General features: G+C 37.7%; 1 protein-coding gene across 1 annotated transcript in view; it reads right to left on the bottom strand.

The window, feature by feature from the left end:
- Positions 1-2,755: 2,755 nt before the first annotated feature.
- The window catches only part of npvf (neuropeptide VF precursor), a 35,280-nt gene continuing 20,380 nt past the window's right edge, over positions 2,756-17,655 (bottom strand). The window contains exons 2-4 of the mRNA XM_036565698.1: positions 5,545-5,645; positions 4,179-4,573; positions 2,756-2,858 (exon numbers count right to left, since the gene is read on the bottom strand). Of these exons, the coding sequence (XP_036421591.1) occupies positions 2,780-2,858; positions 4,179-4,573; positions 5,545-5,645 (575 nt within the window). The 3' untranslated portion in view covers positions 2,756-2,779. The remainder of the gene's footprint in view (positions 2,859-4,178; positions 4,574-5,544; positions 5,646-17,655) is intronic.

Here is a 17,655-nt window from a genome sequence, read left to right as displayed (position 1 = left end):
AGTTTCAAAGTGTTTAATTTTATTTTGTTTTTTAGTTTCGTATTTCATTTCAGTTTAGTTTCAGGTAGTTTTAAGAGTGCATTAACAGTTTAGTTTTGTCAGGTTCATTTTTAGTTTTTAGTATAATGGTAGTTTTTGTTTATATTGAAATGGATTTTTTCACTTTTATTGAATTACTGAAGTTAATGAGCACATTTTTTTGCTGGACTACCCAGTGGGCCAGCATGTTGAGAAACGTGTGTTCAGGTGTTACCTGAGACAAATAGTTGGTAATGGTATGCACCTAGATGAACTAGATGAAATGACTTTGCTGCCTGCATACTTAGGACTCAAAGGTAGAGCTAACATACAAATAATGAAAGAAAGCAGAGACATTCATTGAAACAAATCATAGGGCTAACAGAAACAACATAAACTAATCTATCTAATAATGGGTTCAGTAACACGTTGGTGAGTACTGTGTGTTTGTGTGAGCTTGGGCTGTGTCTGACTTCAATTGAAAATTCTCACCTTGCAGTAAATGCAGTTTTATTTAGCAGTGTTTCACTCTATTAGGTGAGGATAAAGTCATCAAACTCTAGTATATGATCAGTAATTTCACCAAAATTTGAACTGGAAAAGTATTTTAGTATGTCGATTGCTATTACAATTTAAATCCAACACACATTTTGTCAAATTGAGCGAATATCTCCTCACGGTACACTGACTGTCCGTTTTGTTGCATGCTGGACTGTGACTGTGTGTTCGTAGACAGCCTGGGCTCTGTAAAAGGGAAACCAACACAGTGGTTCAGGCCGAGTTACACAACTCTATTCCAGTCAATCGGCAACAAGGACCATTCGGCTTGTCCACAGGATGTGGGGGAAGGGAAGGGGCTGTGTGCTAAACACTGTCAAGAAGAAGAGATGGCAGAGAAACAGCCAAAGAGGAGAAGATCTGAAGAACAAATAATGAGAAAGAAGTTTTTAGCTTCACAGCAGCAATTGTAGCAAAAGTTTGCTAACCCACAACCGAGCTAACATTAGTTACATTCCTTGCTGTGTCGCTGTTCGCTCTAATGTAATGTTATGTTATTTGTCTATACAACGTTTGCAAAAGGGTTTTAGATCTGCCATGAAGATCTGCAAAACAAGTTTGCTAGCCCAGTGACTTCTGCTTTGGCAATGGGCTTTCCTGGATTTGGGGGGCGGAGCTTCTGAAGGAGCACTGAAGGGAGGGGTGTATTTAATTTGCTTTTGAGTTCAAATATCAACAATCTTTCTCCAGAATCGTATCCTCCACATTTGTTTCCTATAGAAGATGTGTTAACTTATTTTCACTTAGAAAATCAACGAAATGTCATTTGACTGGGGCTGTTTAAATGTGTATGTCACCATACCACTGTTGTCACCAGGTGCACAGATAGGCCCCAAGGAGGGTTTGAGGCCCTGCCCTTTTTTGACACTTGTTTGGCATGTTTAATAATTGCGTTTTATATTGCTTCCACCATTTCCCGTTCTGGAAGAAATTTCAGCATTTTAGGTAGAGACATGAGATTTCTGGGCTGATTTCAATCTCTCTCTCTCTCTCTCTCTCTCTCTCTCTCTCTCTCTCTCTCTCTCTCTTTCTATCTCTGTTTAAATGTATATATGTATTTATTAAATGTAGAAATTGGGAATTAATCCACCTAGATTAACAGTACAGAGAATTATAATGTTTATTTGTAGAGCATTACAACTGTAGAGGATGTAGTAAAATGAGTAAAATGCAGACTTTTTAGCACAGTATCCAGTGTTACCTAAACATTTTGCTGTTCTGGAATACAGTAAATGTGTATTGAAATATTGGTCACATCTATTTATCTATCCGGTCCCGCTAAAAAGTTTAACAATTATCTAGCAATAGTGATATTAGCTGTCTATGTCTGTCTTGGGTAAGACTCCTAATATTACATTTGTTTTCTGAAGCATGATTAGATTATATCTCTGGGTAAGAGCATCTGCCATATGCTGTGAATTTTTTTTTTTTAGTTTACCTTTTTTTGTGGAACCTCTGCCCTTGAAATTGTCTGTGCCCGGGCCTGAATGTCACCTTTGTATAGTTGCATGTAAAAGTTTGAACACACCCAGTCGAATTCTGCTTTGCTGATTTTTTTTAAGAGAAAGTATGTTAATACTTCCTACACAGAAAACACGTTAGCCAATTTTAGTGCACAATTTCTGTTGTTTATATGTTGGGAAAAAATAAAACATGAAATATAAAATGTGCCATAACTTTTGCACAGGCCACGTTTTATGTTTTCTTATTCTAATTTGTTAAATTCAGCAAATAAACAGTGATTGTGTATTAAAATGTACAGAAGTGGGTTCTCTGTAGAGGATGTGTTAACTTTTTCACTTAACTACTCTAACATGTGATGATAGGACAGTTTAAAAGAGAAAAGCTCTAAACCTCTTACCAAAGATCTTTTGCTAATATATGTTTCTGTCCCCATTTATGCACAAAGACAAGCTTTACACATTTAGTTTTATTTACATTTTTGTTATTATTTTTATTTACTGATTTGTTTTTATTATTATTGTTGTTGTTACTTGTTATTGGGACACATTAAACTTTCCGTGGTGCTGAAAGCTGCACAGGCTAAAAAACGTTTGCTAAATATATGTTCACATAGACTGCTAATCTCACAGCAGATTACAAGCACGCAAGTATAGATGCAAATACATGCAGCGAGTAAGAAAATTAATGAAACAGGCACACACATTTTGCAGGGACATGTTGTGTGTTGGTAGTCTTAGTCTTAGTCAATGTATTTTTTACTCTTTAAAGCTTTGTCTTCCTCTTGTATTGTTTCAAGCATGTAGTCATAGTCTTCTGTCCTGTAAAAGATAGTAGACAAAGCAGTTAGTTTTCACAAAAGTTTAAAAAACAAACCATTGTAAATTTTTTTTAATTCTGAAAGAGTTTTTACCACTTTTATACTGATGAACAAAACTGTTCAGTTTAAAACTAGGTCCTTACTTCATCTATACTTTATACTTACTCTATCTCTACACTGAGTGGTCCATGTGAGTGGCATAATAGTCCATTCACAGCACAGTGGTGTTTAATGACTTGGTGCATTAATACAGAATTAAATTGTTGTGAGGCGTTCATACAGTGGTGTGCGAAAGTTTGGGTGCCCTTGGTCAAATTACGTGTTTATTGATGTCCTAAGTGAAAATAAGTTAACACCTCCACAACAGAGAACACACTTCTGCACATTAAACTGCACATTTAATGCACAATTACTGTTTATTTACTAACTTTAAAATGTTGAAAAAAAACAACAACATATTTTAAAGTTTTTTTTTCCAGAATATGTTAATCTGTGCACTAAAATGTGCAGAAAATGCAATATTTAAGTTTGTTCCCTGTAGAGGGTGTGTTAACTTATTTTCACTTCAAATTTTAACAGAACATCTGACCGGGGCAAACAAACTTTTGCATATGATTGTAGGTGTGCGTTTATCCAGTTATTTACAACGTATTGACTATTTTCGAACTCAGCTCGGTCAATCAAATATAAGAACAGAACTGCCCATTTTATGCAGACAAATTCACTTTCTATATATCTATATATTTTATATATAGTGTATGGCCTACTGTACAGACTTGAATTTTTGCATGGTCTGTGGTGCATAAAAATCATCTATCCTGTGTTGCCTCACTTACTGCCAAGTTCCAAACTGCCTTTGGAATCAACATCAGCACTAGAACTATGTGTTGGGAACTTCATGAAATGGGTTTCAATGGCCAAGCAGCTGTACATAAGCCTAAGATCACTATATGCAATGCTAAGTGTTAGTAGTGTAAAGCACACCACCACTGGATGGTGGAGCAGTGGAAATGTATTGTTCGGAGTCATGGATCACGCTTGAATGGGCACAAATTCCCATAGACACATTCCAAAATCTTGTGGAAAGCCTTCCCATTACAGGGACTCTTAAGAGAGAGGGTTAAACCCTTAAATGTTAGGCTTTAGGAACTTCTGTGAAACGAATATATAAGGTATTTAGTTATGAGACTGAGGAACGAAAGTCTGGACCCACTGGTAGGTCTGTAGAGATGAAAAGGCAACTAATGTAGCATTTTTAATATCACTTTTCCACATTGCTACCAAGTACATCAGATTTCAAACCCTAAACCTATTCCCCTACCTGTCTCTAGGAAAAGGTGATTCAAGGGTGCGTGTGAATATGGCCAGCGCACGAAAAGGGTCCTCAACAAATATGTTCCGTCGCCCGAACCTCTGCGGTAATGTGGCAGAGGGTGGAGACTCAGCCCTCCGGCACTCGGTGCACAGCTGCGCGGAGGTCAGGTCACCCTCCTGAGAGCGGCCAAACCTCTGTGGAAGGTTGATGGAGGATTTGGGCGTTCGCTCGATGTATGCTTCCCGGCCGAAGCGGAGTGGCAGGTTGGCGTGCAGGTGCGATGGTTTGGCTGATATTGGGTGCAGTCGCAGAATGGTGGGTGAACTTGCTCTGCCGCTGGTTGGGACCACATTGAAAGCAAACTCCTCCATTTCTAAACTCCGTGGAATATCTTGAGTGTTCTGTAAACATTGGATAAAGATGATTAATAATGGATATAGACACTGTAAAATGAAGTCCATTTTCTCTGCATCATTTGCTTGCCCCCTTTACCCCATTCATAATGGTCAGTGACCACACTGAGCAGATATTACATGATAGTGACACGAACATGATAGTGACATATCAGTGTGTTTGTGTGTTCTGCACAGAGTAGATCAGTCACAGCAGTGCTGCTGAAGTTTTTAAAGACAAGTGTCCAGTCAAACAGCATCCTGTGGGCAGTGTCCTGTGATCACTGATGAAAAACCAGAGGATGACTAAAACAAACTAAGCAGCATTAGATGAACTGTTATCAATATCTGAACCAACAAGATAAGTGTGTCTAATAGAGTGGACAGTGAGTGGAGACAGTGTTTAAAAACTCCAGCAGCACTGCTGTGTCTGATCCACTTGTACCAGCGCAACACACACTAACACTCCACCACCACAAATGATCCACCACTGAAATAATACCTGCTCTGTGGGGGTCCATTTCCGAACATGCTGAATTTGGCAAATATAAATTTTGCACTAAAATTAGCAGAAAAATGACACCTGTAAGTTTCTTTCCTGTAGAAGATGAACTGATTTTTACTAAGAAAATCAACAAAACTATATGTAATTTTTCTGGGAAAAATAAAATACAAAAAATATCACAAATAAATAAAATAAAAAAATAATCACAAAACCATTGTAATACAATATCTTAAGCATCAGTGTATTCGTAATCATTCAATAAAACCACTCTGGATGACCTTGTTTACATTTTGACTTTGTAATTATGCAGAAATTTTTTTAAAAATCTGTGAAATTCCTCTTTATGAGTAAAAATCTAGTCCTTAGGGTTAAGCATATAGCAGGATGCACTGTAATACATTAAAAATTCCAGAAACAAACAAACAAAGAGTAATACATCTGTCAGTGTTTTTCTGAGAAGCAGAGTTGGACTCACCTCTGAAAATATTCCGTTTGTGATTCTGTTGGAGTCGTTGTCGCCAGTGAGTGGCAGCCTGACAGCACTAACATCCTGGAACAGCAAACTACTCAGGATGCCTAGTGTTAGAGAGAGCGTAGAGCAAGGCATCTTCTAATCTTCATGTCCACAGAGACATTTTACACCGTATTTATACATAAACACACACGTCCCCCCACGCACACAGATTCCTCACAGAACAGTCAGTGAACCACACATGCTTAATACAGGAGCTCTATATGCAGCTCCTTTTTCTCCAGTCACTAATTGCATTCTTTGGTGAGTCGTAGCAACAAGGGACAGGAGACAGAATCTCTTATTGCATTTTCAAGATATAAATTTGATGAGGTCCTGTGATGTGGACCTGTATTGTTTTTAAAGTGGAATTCCACCAATTTTTCTAAATGCATAATTTAATGGTTGAAATTTACAAACCCAGTTCCAAAAAGTTGAGACAGTACGTAAAATACAAATAAAAACAGAACACTGTGATTTTCAAATCTACTTAGATCTCTATTTGAATGAAGACAATACAAAGAGAAAATATGTTGTATCTTGTCAACTTTATTGTTTTTTGTAAATATATGCTCATTCTGAAATTGATGCTTCCAACACTTTCAAAAAATGTGGGATAGGGCAAACTTAAGACTAGGAACATTGTGAAATTTCAAATAGGTGATGCAATCATGCTTGGATATAAAAGGAACAGCCAGGGAAGTCTATGAGCAAGAATGGGTTGCAAAAATGCATCAGCAAAAAATGACATTCAGCATTCAAGGATTTTAGGCATTTCACCCTCTGTGGTGCATATCATCATCAGCTGATTCAGGGAACCCAGAGAAATCTCTACCCTGAATCTCTGTGCATAAAGGAAAAGGCTGAAAACCACAAATGAATGTCCATGACCTTCGACCTTTCAGACAGCATTGCATTAAAAACCAGCATGCTTCTCTGATGGATATCGTGACATGGGCTCAGGAATACTTTGGCAAACCGTTGTCCATAAACACTGTCTATTGCTGCATCCACAAATGCAAGTTAAGACTGCACTATGCACAGTGTAAGTCATATACCAACAACATCCAGAAACACTGCTGACTAGACTCTGGACTTGAGCTCATCTGAAATGGATTGATGCAAAGTGGAAATATGTATTGTGGTCTGATGAGTCAGCCTTTCAGATTGTTTGTGGAAATAGTGGATGTTATGTTCTTTGGGCCTAAGGAGAAAAGGACCTTCAAGATTGTTACCAGCATAAAGTTTAAAAGCCAGCATCTGTCATGGTACAGGACAGTGTTAGCTGGTAACTTGCACTATTAAAACTGAACACATTTCGGAGAACAAATGGTGCCTTTTCGGTACCATCTTTTTCAGGGAGTTCTATGTTTGTTTCAACATGACAACTCCAAGAAACATTCTGGAAGTGTTACAACAGCATGGCTGCATAATCAGAAAGTGCAGGGGCTAGACTGGACGTGTACTGAAGAATGGCACTGGATCAATCGGCAAATATGCTCCCAACTTTTTTGGAATGTGTCGCATGCATCAAATTTGGAATGAGCATATAAAATATACATGAGCATATATAAAAACAATGAAGTTCATATGGTAACACAAAATATTATGTTTTTGTACTGTTTTTTACAGTTTTTTGTACTGTTTTGTACTGCTTTCAATTTTATATTTCAGTTAATTCAATTTAAAACAGTTTTTAAAAGCATTAACCTCTTAAGATTTAGGAGCATTTTACATCAGACCACTCTGAATTACTTTGTATAGATCTTAACCATTTAGTTAGGATTTGATTGGTGGATTGCTATGTAACTGAGAGATAAGGACACTCTGCTTTCTCAAGGATTTTTTTGCTTCTTTGTGTAAATCACACAATCGCACGATACGATACAGTGTGCAAACTCTACAACATAGCCATGAATTGTTAGTGCACAATGCATCGATGCATTGTGAACCATTCATCGTAAAGGGAGATTCCACCAGTGTTTCAACAGTTCTGCATAATTGAAGCATTAAAAATGTAAATAAAGTCATTCAGAGGGTTGATGTGAAATGTGCCTTTCTAGAGAAACCTAGAAACAGAATTTCTCACAGTGGTGGTGATAGGAACCAGACATCTGAAGTGTTTTACTTCAGAAAATTATGACACTAAACGATTATAGATAAGCTGCCTGATGCCTGAGACATTATTTTATGATAGTTTTGAGATGAGATAAGGCAAAAAAGTACACAAAGAAAACTCAGTTTTTCAGATTTATCACTATTTTAACATTAACATATAAAACTGTAGCTTTGCTAGCCATTTTGGATGGCTCCTCTTACCACCACCATAAAGGAAATCTGAATTTCTCTACAATTAACCATCCTACATTAAACCACTCTGAATGACTTTGTTTCCATCTCAACCACAAAAATTGGTGGAATTCCCCTTTAAGGTGGTAAATCAGCTGCTTCGATTATGGATGCAGTTATAATTGATTATACTATGCATTCATTTATTTATTAACATTTAAAAATCTAAGAAAAAAAATTGTATTGTTAATACTGTAAGAATTATTGTTTAGTATTGTGTAAACAGTTCCGCACTCATATACGTTGTACTGGAAAACTAATTATCATACAACAATAACTGAATCAAAACCATGGTAAAATTTAAAATTTCATGATTCACTGCATCATTTCCTAAAGATTCATAATTGAAATTAATCATTGTAAGATCTGAATTTAACACCCCTAATTGATAGAACTGTTAGAACATTTGCTTTTCCTATACCTACTTGCATTTAATTTTGTACCTTAAAGAAGAGAATATTTGACAAAAGCAAGAAAGGCTGTGAAAGACTGCCTAAAAGTGCCTAGAATTCAGCACAAAGCAGCACTAGAGGAGACAAAGGTAGCAATGGAGTAGCAGTCGGTGAGAGAAGATGGCAGCTATTTGAAAGTGGAAAGTAAATGGATGAGAAGTAAAAAGAGGAGGGGGTGTAAGGCTGAATATGACAGACTGCTACCCACTCTCTCTTTCATGCATGCACACATAGAATAAGCAATCAGTTTTTAATTAGGGTAGATGACGTTTGATCATCGGCTGAAATTCGCTGAAAGAGAAAGGCATTCACACCATCAGTCCAATTAACCTGGCAGCATTCAGTCTGGAACAGATGAATATGTTTCTTTCAAGTAATGAAGTCCCTGCTTGGGGCAGCAGAGTTCACTGAGTCAGCCCTCTCACACAGACTGGTATTTTGATCCTCCACCAGTTATTTTTTAATTGCAATTTGTGTCAAATAAATATCAGTCCTTGCATTCTGTAGAGATAGTTTGAGTCTGTAGACAGTGCTGCTTGCCCATGATTCACTCGCCTGTTCCTTTATTCAGTACAGCAGAGTCATAATACAGATTTGTGAATGCTTATTACAAATGATTAGAAATGTAAATAGTAGACCTGTGAGTCAATGTTTTGGATTTTTCAAAGTGAATGTCTTAATTAACTAGCAGGCCTAAATTTTTCAGCAGTAATTTTTAGATGCGAAGCAACTAATGTAGTTCACTGATGTTAAAATATGCTATTATAGGTGACAAATCACATTAAAATAATTGTAATGACCTAGCGTATTGCACCTATCTTCTAAAACAAAGGAAGTGTCAATTGCACGATTGCTGTCTGCTATGTTTTTGTTTCGGAAAGAGGAAGGAAAAACAAGGACACATTAGCTGCGTGTTCCATTCGAATGATACGAAATATTATTTTATGCTTCAAAAAGTCTGTCAGTATAAGCTACGAAAGCAGAAACTGTTGCTAATTATGTATGAAGTCAGTTTCCTTTAAAAAGAATGTCATCACTTTTCAGCACTTATGAAGAGAGATGTCCAGAAAAAACTATGGCTCGCCAAAATACAAAGCACTCAAACTACTCTGCAGGTAGTATTTGCAAAACCTGGAAAAAGTGTCCCACGGCCATATTGTTGACATTCCATCAGCATAATGTTATTATAAGGTCAGTTTGATCAGAGGTGTTGATCTGTACCAAATCACTTATCACTTAAAGTTATATTTGAGTCCTGTTTATTGCCCATGATAACATATCTAGGCATCTATAATTATCAAATTACCTTGTAAATTGTCACTGTCCAAAGAAAAACATACATCTTCAAAAGGGTAACTTTATAGGAGAAGGCAAAAATGTTCTTTACTTTTAAAGTAAAGCCAATTTTTGAATTTTTGAAAAGTGATTTTTGAACATTCGCACTGGTCTAATCATCAGGAAAAATTACAACACATTTAAAGGAGAGTTGCCATGTTCAAATGATGTAGAAAAATAAAAATAGAATTAATGAAAATTATTGTATGCATTTTCGTTTTGTCACTTGCAGTTAGTGCAGAAAGAAGAAAGAGGGAAAAATAACTACATTGTTATTTATTTGAAGCAATGCTCTATGATGCATCAAAAGCTATTTGACTGCTAATGGCGACCTTTAGCCTGCTAAATGTGAATGAGTTACAAGGCATTTCAATGTACTACTAATCACCATTTCTTTTTACATTTACAGCATTTGGCAAATGCTCTTATCCAGAGCGACTTACAATTTGATCAATTTGCACAGGCAGTGTTAGGAGTCTAGCCCAGGGACTCTTACTGGTATAGTATAGGGTGCTTGCCCAGGCAGGGGATTAAACCCCAATCTACAGCATAGAAAGCAGAGGTGTTACCCACTACACTATACCAACCTATTTCTGTTAGCTAAAATGAATATATTTTCAATATATTTTAAAACATTTCTATAACGTCTTTACTCAGGGAGACTATTTTTTGTCTCTGACAAACCCTGTTCTCCCCTAATATGTTTATTATCATAGTACAAAGGGTTTGACTAAACTTCTGCAGCAATTGTGTGTACAAAGGATACTTTTCTTGATTTATTGCAGATGTAATCACATCAACCTGATTCTCCTATATGATTCTCCAGAAGGTGTGATGAATAAGTTGTGCTAAATTAGGATTATAAAGAAAGTAAAAGTGATCAGTGTAAGGGACTCTTAAAGAGTGGAAAGTCTTCATGTTCTCTGGAGTTTGAATCATGCTTCACTATCTGGCAGTCTGACGGATGAATCTGGGTTTGGCAGATATCAGGAGAATGTGACCTACCGGAATGCATAGTGCCAGCAGTAAAGTTTGGTGGAGGAGGCATAATAGTCTGCTGTTTTCAGGGTTTGGGCTCAGCCCCTTAGTTCTAGTGAAGGGTAATGTTAATGCTGCAGCATACCAAGACATTTTAGACAATCATATGCTTCTAACTTTGTGGCAGTGGTTTGGGGAAGGCCCTTTGCTGTTCCAGCATGACTGTGTCCATGTGCACAAAGTGAACTCTATAAAGACATGGTTTGATGAGTTTGGTGTAGAGGAACTCCAGTGACCTGCCCTGATCTTTACTTCTCTAAACACCCTATACATTACAAGGTAGTTATGACCAAATACCTCTGATTGTGATAGTGGAGGCTGAGTGAATGTTTCTTAGAGTGGCTTTACACAGTGAAACTTTCTTGCAGCTTCAGTTACTTGAAACCTACATGAAACTAAACTGCACTTGAGTTGCGTAATGTAAAGCATCCTGCAAGAACGGCAAGCATCTCAACTTTGTGGAACTAGTTTCTTGAAACAGCCCATTCAAATGGCAATAACGTATCATGTGATCACCTTGAGACACATACTTTCAAACCATTGATTTCACTGAATCAGTAGACAGGAAAATAAAACAGAAAATGGTTTATTGGACAGGTAAAAAGGAGACCTCCCTGACTGACTTAAGGTTAACATGCCATACGTAGCTAGATTCTTGTATTGCATACAACATTGTTTTTGCAATGTTTTTTTTCTTCATGTCAAGGTGGAAAGAAATTATGTTGCAGCCAACTCATAGCATGCCACTAGTCGCAATCAAACCTGTCCATCCTTCCACTTTGAGAAGAGAGCTCAACACTATGGGTCTGAAAGGATGTGTAGCTGCCAAGAAGCCGTTACTGAGAAGAAAAACAGCAAATTAAATAAGCTGCTCAAAACAATGGACTCAAGATCAGATATTTGTGAGTACTTGGAAGGTAAGAAGCAGAAATACAGCCAGCTGAACTTTTAAGGTGCGGAAAAATACCTGCCGACATCTGCTGGCATGTTTGCCAAAAAAGAATGGAAGCTGTATAATAAAAGCAGAGGGTAGGCACACTAAATGCTGAAAAAAATATACGTAGATAAATAAATGTTTATGCTTTTTTCCTGATGCTGTGAACAAATTAATAACTTCATTCAGCCATTCCAACTAGTAATTAAACAAATGAAGAGTGGTCTTTTGACTGTTGCATCATGCTGTTTGTGTGTTTGTATTTGTTTATGCGTGATGATTTTTGATGATCAAGTACTTTTGCACTTGGATTTCTCTTATGATTAAATGTCACTTCTGATATAACAATTCATGTAGTTTATGTTGTACCATATCTGCTTGTCCACCAGGTGGCAGTGCAATGTCGATATCCGAAACAGAAAAGCTTTTCTTGCCAGATGGACACATTACAAACCTGTCTTTGTGAAGCCCAGCTTTGCCCTGTACAAAAACCAGAAAACATAAACAAGATGTTCTGTATATGGAATCTTTTTCCAACTCCCAGTACGCCTTAAAATTTACCTCAGTGTAAACTGAAAACACCTGATAACAAAAATTTACCTTTAATAAAACACAGAGTAGTTGTTGAAACTCAAACTGTAGTCTTTTTTGATTGAAACAAAATGACCAAGCAATTGCTTCTTGGAATGACTGTCTGGATTTATTAGTCCAATGAGGCAGTATACTTTTGTCCGATCCCTATACTGATCTCCAGTACTTTAAAAACAGCTGTGTGGGATGCAATATTATGTGAGGGAAAAAGTACTGCTTGCCATTTTGTACCTGACTATAACAAAAATAGTCATTTGCAACAAAGAAAATCTTGCCAGTAGTTATCCACAAGAGAAGTAATACTGAATTATATTAGATAACTTATAGTACCATAAAATATAAAATAAGAAATAATATCTTATAGCTTCCATAACATGTAATCTTATTAAAAATAGTATTACATTCTAGATTAGCTTGTATTAACTTGTTTTTTATATTTAAACATTTCCAGTATATCTTATATAAAGTACTATGCACTATGCAAAAGACTTAGGCACCTATCAAAAGTTATTTATTTTGGCAATGTGGGTTTTTGCTGGTACGAACCATGAATGTCATCAGAATAGGTGGAAATAAACATAAATACAGTAAAAAGTAACAAGAATTTCTTATTTTTAAAAAAGTCGTTGGTATCTTGTGAGCTAGCCTGAAGAATTTTTGGTTCCAGGTGTCTCCTCAGTACCCCTGAGAGCAATTGCATAGATTTGTTAAATTCCATCATCAGCACACTTGATTTAACACAAAGCTTGATTTAACTTAATGTAACCTGAGTCACTGATTAGCCAAACCAGGCCTTGGATGATGACTGCAAGTAATACAGGGCTTCGTCAAGGAGAGGTTTGGAAAGGGTTAAAAGAGCGCGTTGACATACATAAAAACACTGCTTATTGTATCAGTATTATTTGTACTTATTTCAGAGCAAATAAACACTTTCCCAGATAAACAGCTTTTTATTTTTAATTTTCTCAGGTGACTAAAATTTGCAGTTCTGTATAATAGTACCACTATCTGGTACTATCAGTAGTATCAGTAACACTATGATATAAGGCTATGTAAGATGTACTACTAATGGAAATAATTTAAATCTTGTATCAGTATTACACTAAACTAAATACATTTTAATATAAACATAATGCATTTGCTCATTTACAGGTCTCTATTTCATTTTTTCTACAAATACTTCCAGTACATTGTGATGTATAAGTGAATAAGATTGAAGTTTTTACAATGGCGTACTCTATATTTTCATGTGCGGTGCTTCTAAAAGCCACTTCTCAGCATTTTATTAAGTGTTTAATGTAAGATGGGCTCAGAGTTATGACTCTGAAGGGAGACTGATTGTCTTTTATCCAAACGCTGAGTGACACTGCACCCAAAAACCTTAAGCACATGTTATTTACGGCTAACCCCAATCTTCCTTCCAAGCCTCAGCGAACCCAACTCCATTTCGGCAACCGTTTTTCACCCTGTCCTCTCGGTGGATCAAAGACCAGAGCAAACAGCTAGTCCCTCTCAGACAGTGGGGTGGGGCGTATTGTTTAGATACCCTCGCTGCCAGCCAATGAGCTGACTCCTGAGCTTGGCGTGTTTCCGCCAATCGGGAGCAAACAGGAAGGGGCTGATGAAGGAGCAGGAAGCTAAGAAAATTGCCCGTAATGACAGAGGGGTGTGTTCATGTACGTTGGGTCAGCTTGTTACTATTTGTGCGCTGAGCATGCTACGCATGTTTACACTTATCTGCGTGCGTTATCTGCGCCTTTGAACTTCTTGACTGGCATTGTAATCTTCTATAGGAGTACAAATGTACAGTGATATGGGGGGAAAGCACAAGAGAGAAAAAGAGAGAGAGGCTCTGCCCTGCAGTTTCTTTTGAACCTTAACCTTAAAGATCTCCCTCAGATTTCCGTGGCGTAGCCTCAGGGGTCAAAGTTGAGTGCACGGGGCATTTTGGGTGGGGTAAGTGTGGGAGGACTGAGTGACCTTTGACTTCTCTCAGGAGATGAACTATTACCGCTGCATTCAGCCTGGAGGAGGCCTACTGGAGCAAACACCCCCCACACTTAATAAAACCAGACGAATAAAACACCTTTTCCTCTCTCTTTCTCTCTCTCTCTCTCTCTCTCTCTCTCACACACACACACACAGTCTGTGCCTCTGTTGACCTCCCATTTCTCTCTCTAGATATACCCACATAATTTCATCTCTTGATCTGAAAATGGTTTTTAGTGTTTTCACTTTTCTTCATAAAGGCACACACAGCCCTGCTCTCAGTTGTCTAAGGCCCCATCTACACGTGTCCAGATGTTTATCGGACATAGATTTTTAAAAGTTTTCAAAAAAATATTTGTCCAAACGCTTTGACAGCGTTCTGTGAAAATCTCCACATCCATATGACATCGTAAAAACCACATGCAAAACACTCACATAAGCATGCTAGCCCTGTAGGGGCTTTTAATACACCATAAAATGTGATGTAAAGTGACTCTAGAAGAACATTGTGAGCATGCACACTGCACAAAATATAGAGTGCACCACAGAGATTTGAGAGCGTGTTACAAATACATTATATTTTAGGCCATCAGACCTCCCTAATTCAACATTTCTAACAGATTCATAGTCTGATTGTTGCTAGAAAATAAAAGCTTAGAAAAGCAAAAAAAAATCTACTGCTTGCTTGCGCTGCCATGGCTATGCCACCTTCTCTGAAACGCTCACACAATCCTGATTAGGCAGAGAAGCTGAGTTTCTCTAGCGCGTTACCCCATTTGATTTACGGAATTAGGATTAATTATGTTCTGTCTTTGGTTAATGATCAAGGTGACACCCCATTTACAAGAACTTAGCTCAGTACAATCTGATGCTTCCACACTAGGGTTTCATGAAAAAGTTACACTAAATTGAATTATAAACAAGTTATCCAATCCCAAATCACCCTCAAATTGCTTTTATATTAATAAATTAATACAGCTACAGACATGTGCAAGCTGACAGCATGAAGTCAGCATTTTCAAAAAGCAGCGTTTTGCTGGGATAGGCTCCAGCCCCCCAAGAAGGGTAAGCGGCTTAGAAAACGTGTGTGTGTGTGTTTTGTCCGTCCACATGAAGACATGAAAGTCATTTTTTTATAAATCTCCACACTGGAGCGCGTTTTCAAAAATCCTTTGAACAGGAGGCCAAAATGCAGAGAAGAAACTATGTTTTCAATAATATTGAGCCATAATGATCTTAATGAGGAAGCAAACATAGACACACGGCTGTTCATTTTACGAGTTGACTAGTCATTCAAAAAAATAGTCGTCTACTCGTCATTACAATACTAAAAACAAAAAATAGGGACTGTTTTACCTATTTTCATCGGATTTCTGCAGTTATCTGATTAATTAAATGGTCATGTAAACAGCATACTCTGATTTCTTAGGTCTAGAAATCTGATAAAGGGAGCTGGATTTTAGCTCAGTAATTAGATTTCTCAGTGCATGTGTACTTTTACTCTGATTTCTTTCAGATTTCTCAGTCTGCACATGTGCGAAAACAGACAGCGGTACCGGAAATAAGTAAGCAGCATTGCTGTGAGATGGCAGCAAAACACTTTTGGAGCAATGCTGAAACCAAGTACATGTTTGATGAAATGAAGGATTTAAATTTTCTTCATATTATAATGTTCATATGTTCATATTTTCAGGTGCCGTGATGTTAAAAAAAATGAATTTTGAGTTCTATGTTTACGTCACATCTTCTTCTTTGAGTTTATTGGCTGGTTGCAAAGCAGAAATCCGATTATTGCCTCACTCTTGTAGACCCAGAGGTTTCTATTATCTGATTACCCAAGTGCATGCAAATGCGTTGATCGGATTACTGACAAAATCTGATTTTCTGCAGTTATCGGATTATTTAGTGCATGTAAACACGTTTACTGCAGGCGATGATAGTGACAGTGATATAATATGAACAGTGATAGAATATGAACTGAAACTTCATTTTTGTGAAACAAAATAAAAGTGCAGTGCAGTAGAAGTTGTGATTATAGTATATTGTCATCTTTAAATTGGGCACAAAACTGTAATTAATCTAGTAAGACAGAATGGAGTTGCAAGTGTTACATGAACTTTACTGTCTGAGGATGCTTAGCTTAGCCTGGTGCCTTCTTCTCTGAAGTTGAGGCTGTTTGAAACAGCTCGTTTTGCCTGATAAACGAGAGCTGAGACATCAGTTTCCTCACGTGTATTCTTCAAGATCTGAAGCTCTTTTGTCTGGTGTCTGAAATCTGACACTGTGTTCCTAAAATGAACATTTTACCGTAGAGGCGGCTTTTTGTACAGGCATAAAATGCATGCAGCACCAAGCGCATTCAACTGATGTACACACATTCTCTAACCCACACAGACACAGAGATACAGACACACACACAATGATGTAAACACACTCTCAATCACTGATGTGCACACACACACTCATATACACACTCACATTCTCTCATACACACGGTACTGTAAACACACTCTTGAACACACTGTGATGTGTACACCCACACACTCAAACACTGATGTATATCTATTCTCTCATACACACAGGTTACATACATGCACACACACTGTTGCACACACTCATACTCCTACACACTGGTGTACACACACAGCCTGATAGTTTGATCAGTGTGGATTGGTGCTGACAGCTGTGGGGTTGTGTGTGTATGACATCATGCTTGTTTGGCCACCTCTGTGTGATTCTAGCCTGCTGTCTGCAACTGAGAATACACACTCCAGCCAGACGGGTTCCGGGAATCAAGCATAACTCTGACTGCGGTCACACACGCACACACTTAGACACAGAAAAACACAAACACAGATAATACACAACACTCCCACACGCTCATATGCACAGTTGTGATTTAATACAAGTGAAATCAGCAGAGGGACAGAATCTTTGGTCTTGGATTCCTTCTGCTTATGTAACAGCAAAGAGTGCTACTCAGGTAAACTCTGAGAGAGGACAGAGTTAGGGGCTACGCAAGGATTCTCCGTTGCTTGGATGCAGGCAACACAGTCAAACGCACACTTTGGGGCTTTGAACACACACTGCAGGACTTTCCACAATGAAAACATCTTCAGCATACCTATCACGACTTTCCTGCCAGTAAAAATAGGGGATGTGTGTGTATTCTTGTGTGTTAGAAGCCGACAGAGCGTAACGTACAGAGAAACAGAGTCTTGTCGACTGAGATGCAAACTAACCATATCACCATAAGCTTCCACGTACAGTCACTAGAGGAAGATCACATGTCTAATCTGGACCAAAAGCTTTGCACATTCTGACTCTGGAAAGCAGAGGTGAAGATAGAAAGCATACAAAATAACTCAATAGAAAGAGGAAGGAGAG

The sequence above is a fragment of the Colossoma macropomum genome, unplaced genomic scaffold (assembly GCF_904425465.1).
Source record: "Colossoma macropomum unplaced genomic scaffold, Colossoma_macropomum, whole genome shotgun sequence".
Lineage (NCBI taxonomy): Eukaryota > Metazoa > Chordata > Actinopteri > Characiformes > Serrasalmidae > Colossoma > Colossoma macropomum.
Note: the sequence above shows the minus strand (reverse complement) of the source record. Positions and strands in the feature narration are given on the sequence as shown.